The sequence below is a fragment of the Netta rufina genome (genome assembly GCF_964035555.1).
Source record: "Netta rufina genome assembly, chromosome: 21".
Taxonomy (NCBI): domain Eukaryota; kingdom Metazoa; phylum Chordata; class Aves; order Anseriformes; family Anatidae; genus Netta; species Netta rufina.
In genome coordinates this window covers 12186830-12206578 of record NC_140145.1, presented here as the reverse complement: position 1 = coordinate 12206578, position 19749 = coordinate 12186830, and the positions used below count along the sequence as shown (strand labels likewise).

At 42.4% G+C, this 19749-nt stretch overlaps 1 protein-coding gene across 1 annotated transcript in view; it reads right to left on the bottom strand.

Annotated features, from left to right (window-relative positions):
• The window catches only part of PITPNM3 (PITPNM family member 3), a gene marked incomplete at its 5' end in the record, with an annotated part of 80731 nt that extends 62457 nt beyond the window's left edge, over window positions 1-18274 (bottom strand). Inside the window, 4 exon segments of the mRNA XM_084299958.1 lie at window positions 6129-6224; window positions 16066-16276; window positions 16279-16695; window positions 18200-18274. Coding sequence (XP_084156084.1) covers window positions 6129-6224; window positions 16066-16276; window positions 16279-16695; window positions 18200-18274 — 799 coding nt within the window.
• Window positions 18275-19749: the final 1475 nt, after the last annotated feature.

Sequence of the window (19749 nt, the reverse complement as noted above, 5' to 3'; positions counted from 1 at the left end):
CTATTTCTAATGCATCACACCTTGTTCACACACAGCTCAAACTTCACCCTGGTAGGACATTCAGTATACAGAGAAAATACCTTTAGTGATCATTATTTAACTGAGGAAAATCTGCTGGTTCCCATGCAATAAAGTAATAATAAGAAAATCCAACATGGTAGCATAACTCAGTCCTGCCATGAACTGAGAGCTTTGTGACTGACATATTCCATGCCACATGGAAAGCAGGCAACAAGGGAGAGGTGCGCAGAAGAAAACAGTAAGATATTACTTCTCCCTTTCTCTATGGATTTCACTAAAGTAAGCAGCTAGCCAGGGCAGATGAATCGACTGTCAACACATATACAGCTGTTCAGATCATAAACACAGGTGTTTAATTCTGTGTTTACAAGGTAGTCAGATAGAACTTTATTTGAGTAAATGGGGTTTGACCCCAGCTGTTTATCATATTGTTACCCACCGTTTAACAGATCAGTGGCACACACTGTAGAAATAAAGGAGACCATTTCCTCATTACTTTTCTTCTGAAAATCTGCCTGAACTTAATTTGAAAAACATTTTGCAAGCTAACTGCAAAGTGATCAAAAGTTGGAAATACTTGGGTCAAACTCCTGGTACAGTGGGTAATCACTGTTTATCAACATTTCAGTCTCTTGCAAAATGTCTTTAAAGTCCATCCTATGACTATCCTCACTTGAATTCAGACCACATTCAGTAAATTTCAAGTACATTTCTTTTATCATTAGTCTACGATCCATGCCTCAGCAACTCCAAAAATGGCAATCATCATACTGACCTTCAAAGCATTCTTGAACAATGGATGTTGACAATTCAAAAGAATATCCCATCAGGCACAGCGAATGATCATACTCCCAAAAGAGAGCCCAATGAAATATTTTGCAAACAAATAAACTACCTCATCTAACTTGTATGAATCATCGCCATTTTAGTTCTCTCTAAACAAAATTTTAAGTATGAGTTAGTGCTTAAAGTTACAATACCCGCTTCACAGGGAACATAGAAACTGCTGAAATCTGTAAGACAGCTGGTTTAAACTACATGGCAAGTCACTACTGAAATGCACAAAGGCAACTTGGAGAAAAATCAACAGAGGCTGTTTTTCATTTCTACTTCCATCTCTTCCACTCACTAAAGCTTAGGATTTCAATACAGCCTGAACAATTTAGCCATCCTGTTCTCACTGAACATAGAACAGAAACAGAGCACCATATCTCACTCTTCATCTTCCACGTCTTCCACAGACACACTTAATTTTGACCCACGTAAGAAGTTTCTCTCATATTAAGTTCTCATCTCTCACTAGAAGTCTGTTACTAGAGCATTAACAACTGGCTAGCAGATGTTGTTCATTATCTATACATAGCAGTCACATTTTATTTCAAGTAATGGTTATAAAAAGGACAGCTATTGTTATCAGGAGCATTTCAGACTACATAAACTACCCTGACATTAAACAATTAAAAAGTATTTAATGAAAGCTGTATTATACACTAAAATCAATAGTTCCCTATGCTCAAGAACTAAGAATATTGTGACATTTCTCCCAAATGCATTTAAAACATAGTATGCGGAGTACTGTATAAACACACTTATCCTCTTCCTTCCAAACCTTGGAAATCATCCTGCTATAGAACGGCTGATTCAGTAGACAGCATTAGAAATCTAAAAAAATACTGAACAGACATTCTGATTCAAAAGCAGTTTATCTCAAAAAAAGATGATCTGAGAAAATGGAGGCAGTAGAGTGGAAAAGGGAAGTTTTGGGATTGTCTTCTCCATTCCAAAATTCCATCAATTGCATACCAAACGTGCTAGCACATGGAATACAGCATGCCAGGCCCACAACTGTTGTTGACATAAAACAGGACCTATTTCAGTTGGGCCTGAGCAACTCCTGCTATATCCTGTTCTAAGAATTTCAGAGTGAGTGAGGTTTTGGGAGGGAAGGTTCCATAAGCTTTTGAATCATTGGAGTTTAACAGAAATGTGGAGATTGTTCTTAAGCATTAATTTTGCTAGGAGCATGGGATGCTTTTCAAAAATTAGGGATAAGACCTCATCCCTCCCCTCTTTCCCATCTTTCTAGTTTGGGTGGTTGTTAATTTATGTAACTTTCAGTATTCTTGATTTTCAGAGCTAAGTTACTCTGGAAGAAAAAAAAAGAAAAAAACACCTTCAAGACAGCCACCCCAAATTCCCAAATTTATGGCATTTACACAGCCAGATTTATTTATTTACTTATTTATTTATTTTTTTTTTTAGTGTGACAGGCCATTTTTCTCCAAAAAGAATCTAGACTAAGTTCAGTGAACTACAAGGTTCCTTTAACACCCATGAACCCTGGGAAGAGGATATCTCTTCTCACATTCATTGTGTCAATCTGATATGCTACTAAATTATTGCTCATACAAAAATGTCATCATCTGCACTGAACAAAATGGGAAACATATCACATTTTATCACTCTTTGGGTAAATTCACAGCACATCACAGTCATCAATAATAAAAGTATATGATGTTTCAAAAATGTATTTTAAAATACTTAAACTGGTGTTGTCATGATTGTATTTTATCTGCTATGGAACAACTCAATTCCAGCATCAAATTTGCCATTTATAAAAGAGGCTTTATTGGCTTTAAATTACACAGCTAATTCACCGTAACCACGAATAGAACTATCTGGTTTTAAGCAACAGCTAAAAAAGATTTGTGAACAGGGATGTTGAGAAGACTGTTGCACACAGTTTGCACCGAAATATCTGGAAACTTTAATACCTATCTTTGTGCCTTGGAAAGTCCTGTGAGCAGTGAAGGTGATGCAAGGCTGCACATGGTGTCCATAGATTGCAAACACCAGAAGACTAAGAACTGCTCTAATACCACAGACGTGGGTGTAGTACTAGAAGCAATCACTTGGTCTCTTTCAAACAGATGGTAAATCACACATTTATTATTGGTAACTCTAGAAATTTATTCATACATCATCAAAAATGAATGTATCACATGGAAAACGACCTGCTTACAGAAGTGTCTGCCACTAATATTTAAACTCACTAAGCAGGGGGAAACAAACACCGAGGCAGGCAAAGATTAATTTCTTAACATTAAGACATTCAGTACACATTTTTGCAACACAGTCTTTTCTTAAGATGTTGGTACTTTAGTGAATGAGGGACAGCATCATCATACATTAAGAGTTTTTTTCTAAGCACAACAGAACTTTACATCCCACTGTTGCCATTGAACACACTCATGCTGAGAAACATTTAGATCCTCCAAACTTCCACTTTAGTTCAAGGCAGCACTGTCAAATAATATGCAAGTTTCTCAGCAGAGCAGTTTAAAATTAAATAAATTAGACCAGTGGGTCTATTTTCAGGAGAGCATGATGCAGCAAATTAAAAGCAACACTTAAATAGCAGAAAGCTACCATAGCCTCTTTCATGATTAAGAGCCTTGACAAAGCACAGGCAAAGCCTGGCTTGAAATACACAGCACATAGCTATCGGCTTCCTCTTTTTATGAACACAGCAATACAGATGCCAGTTCTCTAAAGATCAATTTAAGAAAACAGAAATAACAACCAAAGTTTTTAAACAGACTAAATAAATTCATCTGGAAAAAATGATGCTGCTGTATTACATGCCACCTCTTTGATCTTTAGTAGAGCTGTAAGCAGATTTTGGATTGTAACATCTGTTACAGTTACATGCTTAGGAGGGAAGAAAGGGTTTTGTATCCCTGTTAAAAGTGCCCCCACAGTCTGATTTAGAAACTTATTGCACTCAGTGAAGGAATGATGAAGAAGATATTTTAATGGTTGGTCAGTTCTCATCTGGTCGACAACTTTAGATCAAAAATAACTGGAAGTTGAGTTCAACTGAACTTGAACTAGGTTAGACAGTAGTTACAAGATCTCCTGTGAACAGCAATACTACCATTCACATCGTATCACAAATGTGGTATTTATTAACCGTTAACTTTGTTTCCAAGAGAATCCACACAAAAACAAAACAAAACAAAACAAAAACACAAAACACCCTGCAGGTACTTTACTAATAACTATCATAAACATTAGGAGGAAATTCTTCACTGTATGAGGCACTGGAACAGCGTGTCCAGAGAAGTTGTGGATGCCCCAACCCTGGAAGTGTTCAAGGCCAGGCTGGATGGGGCCATGGCCAGCATGATCTAGTGGGATCCATCCCTGCCTATGGCAGGAGGGTTGGAGTTAGATGATATTTACGATCCGTTCCAACCCAAGCCATTCTGTGATTCTATGATTCTATAATAAGGCTAATACTAATTATATCTGTGTAGAAACAGTTTGTTTTGGAAAATAATATTGCAATTTTAGTCTCACAGAAATAAGTCAGAGATTTATCAGTTGGTTCAGAGTTTTGGGGTTTTCCCCTGGTGGAGTGAGATCAGTATAATGCAGCAAGATGCATCTTCTTCAAAGCTATCTTACAAACCAGTCAAGAGCACAGAGCTGATCTCCCCAGAAAAAGCTGTTTAGTTTTCACTGTTCTCCTCTTACCCATGCATTTTTAAAGCAACTAATAAACCCTGACAAAACAGCTCCTCTATGCTGAATTTCAACTCAGGCTTATGCCAACATGAAAACACAAGATGTGGCCATGTTTGGTTGCCAACCATTCCTGCAACAATCCCACCCACAAAGGAAACAAAAAACATACTGAAATACAGAATACACTGCATCACAGCAGACATTTAATGCCAAATACTGCCTTACAAGCACTTACTACCATTTTCAGTACCACCATGCATCTCCAGACACCCAAACAGCAATGACACTGAAGCCAAAGCAGTCCCATAAAAGAAAATGTATTTCCTCAGAACAAGGTCTCATTCAAGAAAAACAGAATGCTGGGAAATGATATTTATTATAGAGAGAAAATCCAGCAGATGGAGAAACTCAATGACAATCTTAGCTATTAGAAGTAATATATCCATTTCCTTTGCAAAGCATCAAATTTTATTGCACTCAGAAATCAGCAGAACATCTGCTAAGCATGCTGTTATCTGAAACAACCAAACTAAAAATAAAAAGCATACCCAAACCGAAACCAAATTCCCCATGGGACAGTTGAGTTTTCCAGTTTGGATTAGGTTAACTTTAAACTAGAAGAGAAATCTCAACAAATATGGAAGGGGAGGGATATGATATTCCCTCTCCCTTTGACCAAATACTTAATATTGGTATTAAGTACTTAATGAATCCAACTTTCCACAAAAGATAAATGACATTCTACAAGTTTATTCCATTACCCTTTACCCCTGACTTCCAGGTAACATGAGGATGTAACTACGACCACAATAGCTCACATTATGAAAGATCCTATAGCTGTATTTCAAAGTAGTAGCAAAATAATTTCTCTCCTATGGGTTATTCTCTTCAGAAAAGCAAATGAAATAGATCAGAAAAGCACTAGGTTTGGGTCACACAAACAAAAGCAAAACTAGACTCTCCATCTTGCACTGTGCATGCACACAAACTACAACCTCTACTCTCACTTCAGAATGAAACTTGGCACCTTAAAAAAAGATGCCAAAGTTCAGGGTCTCATTAGATACACAGGGAGTGTTGTATTTTGGATTCTCCTGATTAAAACCACAAACATTAAAATATTGCTGCTTCTTGAACAAGCAGAACTTCCAGGCACATCAGTCAACATTTTGCCAGTAGAAAATCTAGGCCATGAATTTTAAAGGCTGGCCATCAGTAACACAGACACTCATGGCCATCATCAGAGCTATAAAACAGAGCACTTAACTCTAACATCATATATTACCTGACCTGTAAACAAGCTGGGCCCAAGAGACCCCACAAAGCTATGGACTTCTGCAGACATGCTTCTTCTGACACCAGATGCAGCTCATTCATCCACACCAGTACTTCACCAATCTCCCATAAATTTAGGCCCACTCATAAATCCTTGTAACAAGATCTTATTCTATTATTATTTTTTTCTTCTATATCTCAGTCAGTTGAGGACAACGTTGTCAGTCCATTCCTAAAGAAGCTCAACTACTTGCTGCAAAACTGGAAAGAATGAGGAGAGGAGGACAAAAGCGTGCACTGACCTCGCGCATCAAAGAATTCATCATCGGAGCTCTCCACAGAGTCTTTGAGGACATTCTGCATGTGCCACTGAGCACCACTGAATCGGCGCAGACCAGCTGGAAATACAAAGAGACTCACATTAACCAAAGGGAATGCTCACCTGAGCTCCAGGCTTCAAAGAAAAAAAAATACATTAACTAACAGCTTGTGTAGATGGCTCAAGAGGATCCACTTGGTCAGGACACATACTTTAATCTCAAAAAGACAGCCAGAATTTTCCAGATAGCATGAAAATTATACTTGCTTCTAAAAATGGTTAAAACAATGTCTTGCATAAAGATGAGCCTGCATCACTTTCAGCTAATGGAATGAGTTGAAAAGCTGAATTCTACACTGTTGAATTCACCAAGCTGCTCAATTCCAACACTTAAACTATACATTATTTCTGAGATATGAAGTAGCATTTCTCTAGGGCATGGCAGCAGTTCCTATTTCAATTCTACTTTACTTCTGAAGGAAGTGCCATCCTATTTGGTTCACAGATTTACAAAGTACTGAATTCTTACTCAGAGCTTTTTACATCAGGCAGCTTTGTTTTGCTAGAGACTACTGTTTTCATTCAAAGCTTGCTATTAGAAAGAAGGAAGGCAAAACGACATCGGAACAGGTACAATAACAGATATACTCATGTTGTTTCCAGTGGGTTACACGTAACTCAAACTAATTTATAACTAGAAAAATAGAGTTTATTGCCTTATATTAACAATAAAGGCTTCCCAAACCAGTGGCGAACCAGGGTTCAAAAAGGTATTGCCAAAGATTCAATTACTGATGAAAAGTTTACTAGGAAAATTTTGTTAGATCTGATATATGCAAACAAGCTGGTTTTACTTATATATTTATCTAAAACAATGTTCTTATTCTGTCTCCTCTCATCCAAAACATTTGGGAATTTTTCTATTTGACTCTCTACAAAGACTAACAGCTGGATCTTGACTGAATAGTCTCATGAATGTTTACCTCAAAGCTCTGTAACAATATAGTGCTACTAACGACACAGGCACTTCTATTTTATTAACATGACATTGTTTTTTTCTGTATATGTGCGTGTACGTAAATGAAATTGTGGTGTAGACCCTCAAAATTAAACGATAAAAATGCTCCTTATGGTGACACATAGCACATTCTGATAAGAGGAAACGCATAGAGGAGAATGCCAATGAATCCAACTGATGCAGATGCACAGATGGCATTTCTGAGCAGGCCAAGTTTCTTCATGTTGTCAATAACTCATTTATGGGCAGCTCTGCAGCACCCTGCTCCACCTCATAATCATCTGAGACCAGAGGAATAAGAAGCCCTGATGACCCCACCTGTCATCAAGGTCACACATTTGAGCTAGAGATAACAAAGCAGTTTTCTTTACGTTCATGAAGACACTGTGTCACCTGCAGGCTGTTCACCATCATGGAATTCCCTGTCTCAGCAGCTGTGATTCCACAACCCCAGCAAAAGAAAGGAAAGAGCTGAGGAAGCCCAGTTACTATGAGCAGAAGAAGCAACAGGCAGTAGGAGCTGGAGGAGCAGACTACAGGCAGTTGAGTAATAGCGAGCTTGCCATCCATTATCAGAAAACAAGCCTGCAATCCTTGAAGCAGACCTACTGGGCTGAAAAACCTTCTGTACCCTGGCAGCAAGCACAGAAAAGTATGGCAGAAACACACTTGGACAAGGTTAGCTCCTTAGATGTGCCATTCCTAAAACTGACTTGAGTCAAACTGGCCTTTGTCTTAATGATACACAAGACAGAAAACACAGCAAAGCCCCACTAGCAAAGCCCCACTGATGGACAGTCTCTGTCGTGCAAGTCAAGAAAGCCAACACACAAGTTAAAAACCTCATAACCTCCTTGGAAGAGACAAAAGAACAAGTTGGTCCCAGTAGACAATCCTCACCTTCTAATGTCACAGAATGTCAAGTATTATGCACATGCCAGAAGAGGCAAAAAAAAAAAGCCTTCCTTTTAATGAGCCATCCTCAGAGAAATTTCTAAAAACATACAATCATAGAATGGTTTGAGTTGGAAGGGACCTTAAAGATCATCTAATTCTAACCCGCCTGTCATGGGCAGGGTCATCTTCCACTAGACCAGGTTGCTTCAGGTTGCACCATATGCTTGACACAGGAAAACAGAACACTCTGAATGCTATTTTCTTACTCTTTGTAGTAGCAATATTAAAAAAAAAATAAAAAATAATAATAATAAAAAAATCCAATTAAACAGCAGCTTCCTGGAGAAGAACTACAACTAGCCTGACTCATAATCAATAACAGTGCTGGCCCCACAAAGAAAGCTTGTGCCTCCAGCAACCTTGGAGTTTTGACACAGAATGTGAATGGAAGGCAGGGAAAAATATCACAAATCCACAGGGGAAAATTCTGGCCACCAAAAAAGCCCTTGGCAGCACCAGTTTTATAATACTGCACTAGGAATGCTTCTAGATTTAGAAGCAACTTAAACACAGCCACAGTCAACAGCAGAAATCTGTGCAAGCTAGCTGCAGTTCTTCACACCCGTATTTATTTGCTGGCTGGACTGCAATTGCATTGCCCTAGTGCATTAGTCTTACTCAGTCTGCTTCATTCTGTGCCAACAGCTTAGCATTAGCCATCCTCATAGGACTCTATTAACATCCCCTGATTGCATTAAACACTGGCATTGCCTGGACTCATTGATTTCATTTACAGTGTCAACCGCTGCATATTCTATTATTTCATTTCGGAGAAGGAAAAGAGCAGACCTACTTCAAAATACAGACTACCTCCTTGGTGATGACATTTGTTCCTTCTAAGTCAATTAACTTTCTCTTCAAATACCAGATTTGCTGACTGGTTCTTAGCAGCCAGACTTCAGCAATTTTTACAAGCAGGGCAGCAGCTAACATTTCATTTTAGCTGTTCAGTACCAGAGTTTCCGAGGATGGGGAAGCTATCTATAAATGCAATGAGTTTAACAGAAACCCACTACATCAGTAATTTGCAATTCATTCACAGTAGCTGAACTAGAGGCACATGTACTAGTTTCCAGAGGCTGTTCAGGCAACACACCAGACTGACAGTAGGAGACAAGGGGAATATTTTCACACAGCAGACAGTCCACAGAAATGCATTGTGTCTTTTCCTCTAGAAGAAGCAGAAGCAAAGCTTCCTATCTAAATTGCCTTCTTTTGCACAGTACCGCAGGTTGCTACACTCACCTGTTACACAGGCAGCTGACTGTGTTTGCCCTGAGCACATAGGCACAGTAACAGCTAGTAAGAAGACCAAAGCAGATCTGGCAGTAGTGTGCAGAGAAGCTGAATTCTCTGTTTACACTCCTGTATGGTTCTAACTTGGTGGAAAGCGAATTCAACTTTTACTTTTTCTGTTGCAGAGCAGGACATGTGCATGAATACAGACAGGCTAATACACTTTAATTGTAAACTAATGCACCACTCTTAAGATTGCACCAACCACTGATCAGTTTACAGACTGGACTGGCATTGATGGGAGAAGGTACAAGGAATAGAAATGCCAGCAAGAAAAAAAAACAAACACAACAACAACAAAAAAACCACCATCAAGTCTAATCATTGCCTAACACTACTATGTCCACCACTAAACCACATCCCTAAGCACAATGTCTGAAATATCTAATACCTACAACTATCTAACTTAAACCTCTTCTTGCACAACTTGAGGCCATTTCCTTGCATCCTAAAGAGAACACTTGTGTTTGAGCCAACTACGACACTAACAAATTGGAAGCTTCTCATCTCTAGCTACTCTCACAGCTGCAACCACCTCATTATAAAACTGCGTGGTTAAATTACAGTTTTAACAGACTTGTGACTCTAGGCCAGGTATATGTGCCAATACAGACTATAATCCTGCCAGATGTCATCTGAATACTTAATTTTATGCACATATTTAATCCAACTGAAATCAGTAGAACCATTAACGTTGCAGGAATTCATAGTACTTTCCCCATCCTATACCTGATTTTTCTGGTTTCTATTTCAGTTTCCATTCTGATTTTTTTTGTTGTTGTTGTTGCTTTGGTTGTGTGTTTTTTTTTTTTGTTGATTATTTTTAATTCATTGGGTTTCATGTTGATACACATTTCCTCTGAAATAGTTAAGTCAGTACAGAAGTTTTGATGAAGGTCACATTTGAAGAAATGAGCACAGAAAAGGCCCTTCTTTATGTGAACTTGGACTTGCAGATATTAGCCTGACTGTTACAGGGAAAGGTGTGGAGATCAGAGGAAGAAACAAATAGCAATAAACTTTCTGACCTTCCCATTGTTAGTAAGGTACCTCCATTCTTTTGGCTAAAGATGTTTAATATTTTCTTCTCATGCTTCTTAGTTTAGTAATAACTTCACTGAAAGGCCACAACCTGAGACCTCTTTTACTGCATCTTAGGTGAAAATGCTTTTTATTGGGACTCCTTCCCATCTTCCTCCCAATGAATAGATATGACTATGCACTACTACAGATCAAATGGTACTCATAGTTGTCTCTACATTACTGAAATTCAATTTCATTTTTGCATTATACACTGTGATTCAGAAAAGCAATGACAAGTACTTTACAGATTCTTGGTAGTTTATTGCCAACATCCATTCTAATTTCATAGTGTTTGATTTCCATTATCACATCAAACAACTGATTTGTGTGAGGATACAGTTGACAGAATTTTTTTGTTAGGCTGTAGTACACGGGGGAAAAAGAAGGCAAGGGGTTTGAACCCTAGTGAATATGTAACACCTAAAACATATGGCAGCTCATTCAGAACTCTGCAGAACTGCCCAATTCACACCTTAGCAGCAATGCAGAATGTTCACAACAACCTTGAAACGGAGAATATTAAAGTGACCACTGCTTTAATATTTCAGTAATTAATTGACCACTGTTTTACATTAAAGGTAGTTAATTCATCAGAGCAAAACTCAAACATACACTTAAACTCAGATCCCTTTGTCTTGTGAAAGTGTTGCTCTGCTTGATTTACATTGGAGGTATTATTTAACACAGTAAATATGTTGCCTGGCTTCTGGATCTGGCTGGAAATTTAAAATTAAAAAGCACAAGTTGTTTTTTCCATTTGCAAAGAGATGCTGGGTAGATGGAATGACCGTTGCTGTTGACATTGACTGCTGTTGCATAATACTTCTTTCTGTTCTGCTGGTTTCAGATGCATCCTGCCTACCCAAAAAGTGATTTAACTGAACTACCCACACAGTGTTACCTAGTGACTACATAGTTAAGTCTTACTGGAGGTTAAAATTACCCACTGTTATTTTCTAGTTATGTTTTCTTTCTTCTTTAGCAAACATGAAATTGAAGATGTACTTTAAAATATGTGAATGTTAACTACTGGAGGCCCTCCTTGGACTCAAGAGCTCAGGCAAGAAAGAGGGAGATATGGATACTCCCTCCAATTATTCCAGGGTAAAAACTGATGTTCAAAGAAAGCCCTCACACACGATGGAAGGTGGCCAGAGCAGGAGTCCAGGATGGAGCAGGTGGTTGGTCAGATGAGGAGGCTGAAGTGGTGCAGGAGGCCAAGGGGGAGAGTGCACAATGCCAAGGAAATATCAGGAGTCCAGAGGTGGAGTGTCATGGGAGAATGGGAGAGGAAAATCAGACTGGCAGGTCAAGCTGGTGAGGAAAATAAAGAGCTGGGCTGGAGGGGCAAACAAAGGAGTGGGAGGCCAAAGTGGAAAGGAAGGCCAATAAGGGAGTGGGCAGTGGGGCTCCAACCAGTCTAAATGGTAGCTGCTTACAAGGGATATGATCTTATTGCCTTCCTCCCACGAGGGAGAGCACTCACATGCCCCTGTGGTTGAGCCTGGAAATCTAGCAGAAATGTTCCAAAATTTTAAAATAATGAAGTTTTCCACCTCTTTTGTTCCCAGAACAAGACTGCAGAAGAGCTGTTGAAGCTTGTGAGCTGGCCTAGAAAAGAGGTGGAGATACACAAGATTCCCCCTGTTGTCAGCAAGGCACCAGATCAAACTACATTTTGCATTCAGGAACTTGCAGCACGCCAAGTACAGGCACTTCTGTAATCTGCATATGCTTACAGTCCTATGAATTGCAGATGTGGAAGTATTGCTGGCACTTTGGAAAGAGGACAGAAGGGGGGTTAATCAGGAAGAATTAAACAGTGGACAGGAGTGGGAACTTCAACAACAAGAATTAGGAGCAAGATCCTGGTTTAACAGGCAAGAACATGAAAGGCAAGGGGGCAGGAATATGTAGGTGGGGAAAAAGAAGAATTTAAAAAAATGGTCATCTGGAAAGAGGAATCAAGTAAGCAGGGGTCTAGAGTAAGCAAAGTCATTATGTTTATCAGAGAAACTGAAGCCCAGAGAAGAGATGTTAACATAATTTCTCTGAGAGCAGACCTAGGCTGACAGAGGCAGGGTACTAAGACTGGGTTTCTAACAGGCACGGAAAGGGCTGACAGATACAAACAGGCAAGAATTGAGGGCTGAAGGGAAGCATTAACAGCAGAATGAAATCATCAGAAAGTAAGCAGCTTGGGACAAGAAGTGGAGAAGAGAAGCAGCTTGAAGATAGTGTTGGATGGACAACAGAAAAGCTAAAAACAGCAAAGGGCCTGGGCACCCATTTATTCTCATAGTGGCTGCACCTGTCCCTACATAAAAAATAAAAAGGAGAGCGAAGAGCCTAGTTGACTCAGCCACAGATACACTACAAATACACAGATAGAAGGCAGAAAAAGTCCGTGTGAAATGCAAGTTCCCATGTTAAGAAATGAAAGGGCTAATTGGAGAAACAGTCCAGACACCACTGTGGGCTAAGTACCCAATATAACCAACTTCTCTCTCCTATTTCCTCACTCAGTGCCTTTCTACTAATAGCACTTTAGCAATGACGAGTCCCTGGCTACCTACTCTGTACATCCTTCAACTGACAGTTCTGCAACAGATGGTATGGACAGGCATATATTTGTTCACCCAGCACAGGAAACAAAACAACAACAACCACAAAAAAAAAAGAAGCTAAGCCATGCAGGCCTTTCATCCCCTATTTTAAGGTACCAGTGGCATTTTCTGTCTTGCACCTTATGGCATTACTGATGAGATGAAAGAACAGAGAGGAGGTTGAACATGGTGGTTCACGCTCCAAATCCTAGATCAAGCTTTCCTACAAATACGGTACATCTTTTAGAGCTGTTTCTTGATGCTTCAGATGCCAGATCTCCCACAGCAGAAATTAACTTTACCCTTTTTCTTAGCAGCTTCACCACCTCCTCCAAACTCACTCCTCAAAACCAGGGAACATATGAATATTCTCTAACCTTTCCCTGAAATGACTGTAGGTGGACTGCCTGCATCACATCTGAAAGTACTTTCCTAGTGCAGACATTTTTGCTTTCTGTGAAGGATCTGGCATTTTTGAGTCACTGCTGTCTGTTACACAAGGAAATAAAGATTAAGAACAGATATCACACCACCCACAGGGACATGCCAGGTAGCGAGCTGCAGTTGTCCCAATGTGGTCGGCAACCTACAGTTCTGCAAGTGCCCTAGCAAGTTCTTTGCAGGGATTTTGCTTAAGACCTTACGTCCAATAGGTGAGATCTGGCTACTCAAACAAGTCAAGATTACTGCCTCTAAAAGCCCATCATAAGCACATGTGCCATTCAAAAGTGATCAACCAGATTTTGTGGTTCATAGAATTACGGTCTTTGCATTTACGACAAGGCCACAGAAATGCTCATGGCTGCAAGGCAAAACAGCCACAACATTTGCTTATTTGTGCATATTCTTGCTCATGTAGGTAACTCCGTAGGCTCCATTTCTACAAGCTGCACATTTGCTCTGCTCCTACGTCAGATACGTTTTGAAAGAGCGCTTTTGTGAATGGATGGTTCTTGCATTTCCTTAAGTCAAAAAGCAGTGACAACATAAAGCTACCAAACTACCACAAAGTGAAAACACCACATCCTTCTTCCTATCAAAGTTAAAAGGACAGCAAACCAATGCCCCAAAAAAACAACGTGACTTTTTACACTTTTGATTAATACTTTGTCTATCAAAGACTAAAACCAATCATTTAGTTCTATACTCTACTTCCATTTTCTAAAGTGATTGATGTTCTCACATTCCTGAATGCTGTTTTTCTCAGGGCTGCCTGCAATCCATGCCTATCTTGGGGAAATATTAAAAAATAAAATCAAATAATCCTGTTGGGAAAAATAACTTGGTTTTAGATGTCATGCTACCATGCAACTGTAAAGCTACACTGACAGATAAACGGACTGGCACCAAACACTAGGCAAGTTTCACACACAGACCAACAGGCATTTAGTCATTGCACAGTTAGGCCGTCACCTCCAAAAGTAATGGGTTCAGAATTCAACCAAGAAGAAAAACACTTCTGCAACAGCAAGAGGTTTCTCATGGGCTCTGCCAGCTGACAAAGGTCACTCACGTGCACCGAACATGTGTTACATGGGATGTGGCTGCCAGCAAGCATGGGGCATCAGGCTTAGGGCAGAGTGGCTGGAAGCTGTGCAGAAGAAAAGAATCTGGGGGTGTTGGTCGACACTCACCTGAACATGAGCCAGCAGTGTGCCCAGGTGGCCAAGAAGGCCAACGGCTTCCTGGCTTGTATCAAGAAGTGTAGCCAGAGGGACCAGGGAGGTGATCGTTCCCCTGTACTCTGCTCTAGCAAGGCCGCACCTTGAGTACTGTGTCCAATTTTGGGCCTCTCACCAAAGGAAAGACACTGAAGCCCTGGAGCATGTCCAGAGAAGGGCTATGAAGCTGGTGAAGGGTTTGGATCACAAGTCCTATAAGGAGAAACTGAGCGCCCTCGGGTTGTTTAGTCTGGTGGAGCGGAGGCTCAGGGGAGACAGACTTCATTACTCTATAACTACCTGAAAGGAAGGTGTGAGGAGCTGGGGGTTGTCCTCACAAATAACTAGTGACAGGAAAAGAGAGAATGGCCTCAAGTTGTGCCAGAGGAGGTTCAGGTTCGAAACTAGGAGGCATTTCTTCTCAGAAAGAGCGATTAGGCACTGGAACAGGTCACCCAGGGAGGTGGTGAATTCACCGTCCCTGAGGGTATTCAAGGAAAGGTTGGATGTAGTGCTTAGGGACACAGTTTAATGGGTGACATTGGTAGTGCGGTGATGTTTGGACCAGATGATCTTGGAAGTCTTTTCCAATCTTAGTGGTTCTATGATTCTTACATGGCTTTGCCGCACAGTACTCTCAATCTCTCCAGCCCAAAGTCCAGCAAACTGATCTCCAAATTGCTCAGACTCCAAGGGAAGCAAAAGCAAAAACATGTGAGCCAGTAAGCACAAGTGAGTCTGGATCTGCATTTTCCTTTGAAGGGGTACTACCCAAACAAGCACGTCTTTATTGTCTTCAGAGGAGCCCGCGGCTGCCACGTCCCTTTCTGCTTCTCCCACGTCAGGCAGCAGCGAGCATCGCTTCAAGCAGGCTGCAGCCACGGTGCAGCCTCCGGAACCGGGAGACCCTCCACAGCCCCAGCCCAGCGCCGAGGAGGAGAGCCGGCAGGCAGCAGGACACCAGCGGCCTGGGCAGACGCCCCACGCGGGACTCCCGCTATCGCGGGCACAGGGCCTACAGGAGCGCCGAAGGCAGAGCGGACCCTGCTCGGGCGAACGCGCCCGGGTCTCGTTTACGGGAGCCTGCGCCTACCGGTCCCGTGGGTCGGCACGGGGCTGGGCAGGCCGCGGCACCCTGCACAGGGCCACGACGGGGCGGCCGGCTCGGAGCGGCTCGGCCTGCGGCGGGCACAGAGCGTGGTCTGCCCCCGAGGCCGGCCGCTGCGCGGGGAGCGTCCCCCCCCCACCTTTCCCCTCCCCTCGGGCCGGCCCCTCCCGCCGCGCGGGCTCCCCGCTCACCTGGGCGCGGAGCTTTCGCCATCTCGGGGCTCCCCGCTCCCGGCCAAGCCGTCGCCGGCCGCGTCAGCTGCTCGCCCGCGGGGCCCTCCCGGCGCGCCGGCACCCCGCGCCCCGCCGCTCCATCTGCTCCCGGCGGAGGTCCCGCACCGCCCACCCGCCTGCGGCGCCGAGAGACGCGACCGGGAGGCGCCGCCGTGCCGTGCCGTGCCGCCCCGTCCCCCCCGCGCAGCCCACCCGCCGCGGCGCAGCCGCCGCCGTTAAAGGCGCAGCGAGCGGCTCGGGCGTGACCGGGCGCCGAGCCGGGCCGGCAGCCCCGCTGATGCGGCTGCTCGTCGGCGGCCGGGAGGGCGATGGGCGAGGCCCGAGCAGAGGCGCGGCCGCGGGACTCCCCAAGCCCGCCCGCCCACAGGGCCCGCCCAGCCGCAGCCCAGAGCGGCTGCCGCTCGGAGCTGAAGTCCTCAGTGCCCGCGGCCGGCCCGTCCTGCGGCTCTCCTTCGCCGCCTTTCCTTGCCGCCCTGTCCCCGGCCGCCCGGAGTTACCTCCGGTCTGCTGCCCGCTGCGGAGCGCCCGGGGGCTGGCCGGCGGCACGGGCCTCGGTCGCTGCGGCAGCACCGGCCGCACAAACAGCTCCTGCAGGAGACTGGTCCGGATTTAACGGCAAAAAGCCCTTGGGGACTGCCAGGCCGTGTCAGTGCAGTGGCCAAACTGCCGCAAGGCCTTTCAAGTCCACGGTTGGAGAGCTGCTTGCACGCTGCCGAGCGAGTTGAGCTAGGGCATGTCCGGGGCGGGACTATTTTTCTCCCTCTTCAAGACCCTCACTTGAGGCACATTAAGGACAAAATAGAGAGAAGTCTGCTTCTCCAGATCTCCCAAGAACTGGGGGAAACTCACCTTCAGAAATGACTGAAGTGGCTGCCTAGCTTGGAGGAATAATGGGAGGAGGCAGGGAGAAAGCCTGTGATGGGCTATGTTTTATTTACAGTGTGTCAGAACACCAAAAAATAAAGCATGGTAAACAAAAGTTTGCCCGAGGAAGCATGCAGAAAAAGGAAGAACCAGGAAAACAATGCAACTGAGACCTAAAGTAACTTGCAGCCTTTGTGCCAATACCAACTTGGTAGGTAAAAAAAATAGTTTGCTTTGGATCTTGCTAAACAGTTCATTCAAGCAGTCAGAGCAAGTACCACTGAGAATAGTGTTTTAAACCCCAGAGACAGTTAAGTGGCTTTGTTTGATGCTTAAGTGGAATAGCCACAACTCCCCATAGTTTTCACCCTCCAAAGCCAAGTGCAAGTATGCTAATTATAATTTGTGTTCTCCCATCTATGGGTGACCATGCTCCATGGTGGAAAAGTTTGGCCTTGAGCCACATTGCTGTTTCAGATGAAGTCATGTTTAAAAGATTTGACCACACAATTGCTTTCTCAAAGAAGCTGTAGTGTCAATAAGCTGCCAAATAAAGCAATCCTAGAGAAGAGCTGTGAATGTATTCATGGGGCTAGTATCAGTGCTGGCTCAGGGGAGAATGTCTGAAAGGCAAGGATATATTTGGAGCTCCCTACTCAGTGTTGCTTCCTACTGTAACAGTCGCACCACTTTCCAAACAGTTTCTGTCCTATACAGATGTGACTTGCCACCCTCACATCTGGGAAGCAGCAGGCCAGTAATGGGATAAAAGCGTCTGTTTCAATTGTATGTTAACTCAGTACCAGTTGGAGTAGGAAACAGAACAAAAGACAGACTGAGTTTTAACAAGTATTTGAAAATGCATGATTATCCACAGCTATCAAATGTATGACAAATCCATTTGCAGTTTATCATAAAAGCTATCATGACAACAGCATAAAAGGAATAAACAGCAGCAATTGTCTTCTCTCTGCTATACATTGAGGGCAAACATGCACAAAGCTCTGCTTTCTGTTATGCCTCCACAACTTCTCTGAAATCAACAGTGAGTATACAAGGGCAGAACTTCATCTCCTATTTCCAGAGGTGATGCGGTCACCTGTGTAGAAGGCCAACATAAGATTTATGCATGACTTAAGCATTATTTCAAGAAATCTACCCATACTGGAGGTGCACGCTAGCAACAGTCTATCAGTGATGCATGCCCAGGGATATATTCATTACAGACCACACACTGATCCACTTGCACTGTAGCCTTTTGAAAAGTCTTTGTCCTTTCCATATTTGCATTCAGTCTGGACATGGATGTACAAAAGTATAAGCAAAGAGAAGCTGAATTCACCCAATCCTAACTGCCATTAAGCAGTTTCATAATGGTGACTGAAGTGAACCACAGTAACTTTCCAGATATATCAGGCTAATAGTCCCCACGTCAGCCACCATGTGGAAGCCACACCAAAACAGATTCTCATAATCACCTGAGCAGAATTTTTAATGAGAAGTTTTTCTAGGGCTTGGAAGAACTTAGTCTGCAGATAGGAAACAACCAGGGAGATTCCCATGAGATGGTTACCTCATAATATCTTAATAGCTCTGTCCTTCATTAACTGCGCTCAATTTAATAACCAGACCAAGATTAAAGTGAAGGTGATTCCTTTTTCATGCTCCCCAAATCTTCACTGGGAGAGAGAGGGACAAAACCTGCCTGGAATAGCTCTTCTATTTAGAGATGTGACGCAGTTTATGCAGACACAAAACAATGCAGCCATTTAACATAGATTGTCTCTACAACGTATTGTAGAGACATTGTTTTTTTTCATTAAGACTTTTTGGATAGTATTATCTATCTACTGGGTAAGTGCACGTATTGAACTAAGTCAAAGCAGTCTCTTTCTTAAGCAGAAAACACAAGATGCAACAATTTATGCATTAATATCTATATCAGATTCAAGCTTTGCAAACTATTTAAAAATAAATAAATCATATCTGCTCCAGAAATATTTGGCTAATATTACAGGAAGAAAAACTTTTCATCTAAAATGCCTTTGAGCATTTGAACTCTATGGAGAACTCAAAGAATACTGTAATCAGATCAGATAAATGTTAAATTTCCCTCTCCCTCTTTGTCCTCTACTCTACTTTTTGCAGATGGGGAAAGCAAAGTAAAAAGACTGAAGGCAACACTGAAATCTAAGTGTGCATTCCCAGAGCTCTGCCCGCCATGCTCAGAGGTTCTTCATTAAAAAACTAACTCCTTTCAACTTACACCACAAAGAGCAAATTTACACCTTGCAATGATGGCGTAAACCCACTACAACAAGATACATCCAAGCTGCTATATTTGTGTAATATGGTAGTAGGCAAGGGCTGGAATTTGGATCAGGGAGATGCTACTGCTGTATCAGCTTGATAAACTGCTTTTCCCTGTCAGCGTAGCTATCTGTTTACTGTTCTCCTTTGCTCAGATAAAGTAGACTCTTAATAACATGAAAGAGCAATCTTTACCTTTAATCAAAGTAGTGAAAATACATTTTAAAATCAGAATCTGACCCAGCCATTGAAAGAAGATTGGATAAACATCTGATGTCATTGTTCAACAGTTTCTTTTATGGCAATCATAAAAGTGCACTATGCTTAAAAGAATGTACTTTTACAGAACATGTTTTCCATTTTCCCCCGCACAAGACCCTATCATCTTGGAATCATTGCAGATGTGCTGCTCCCCTACCCACTATCCTTCTCCCAAAAGACAGGAAGAAATTAGACCTTTGCACAGTA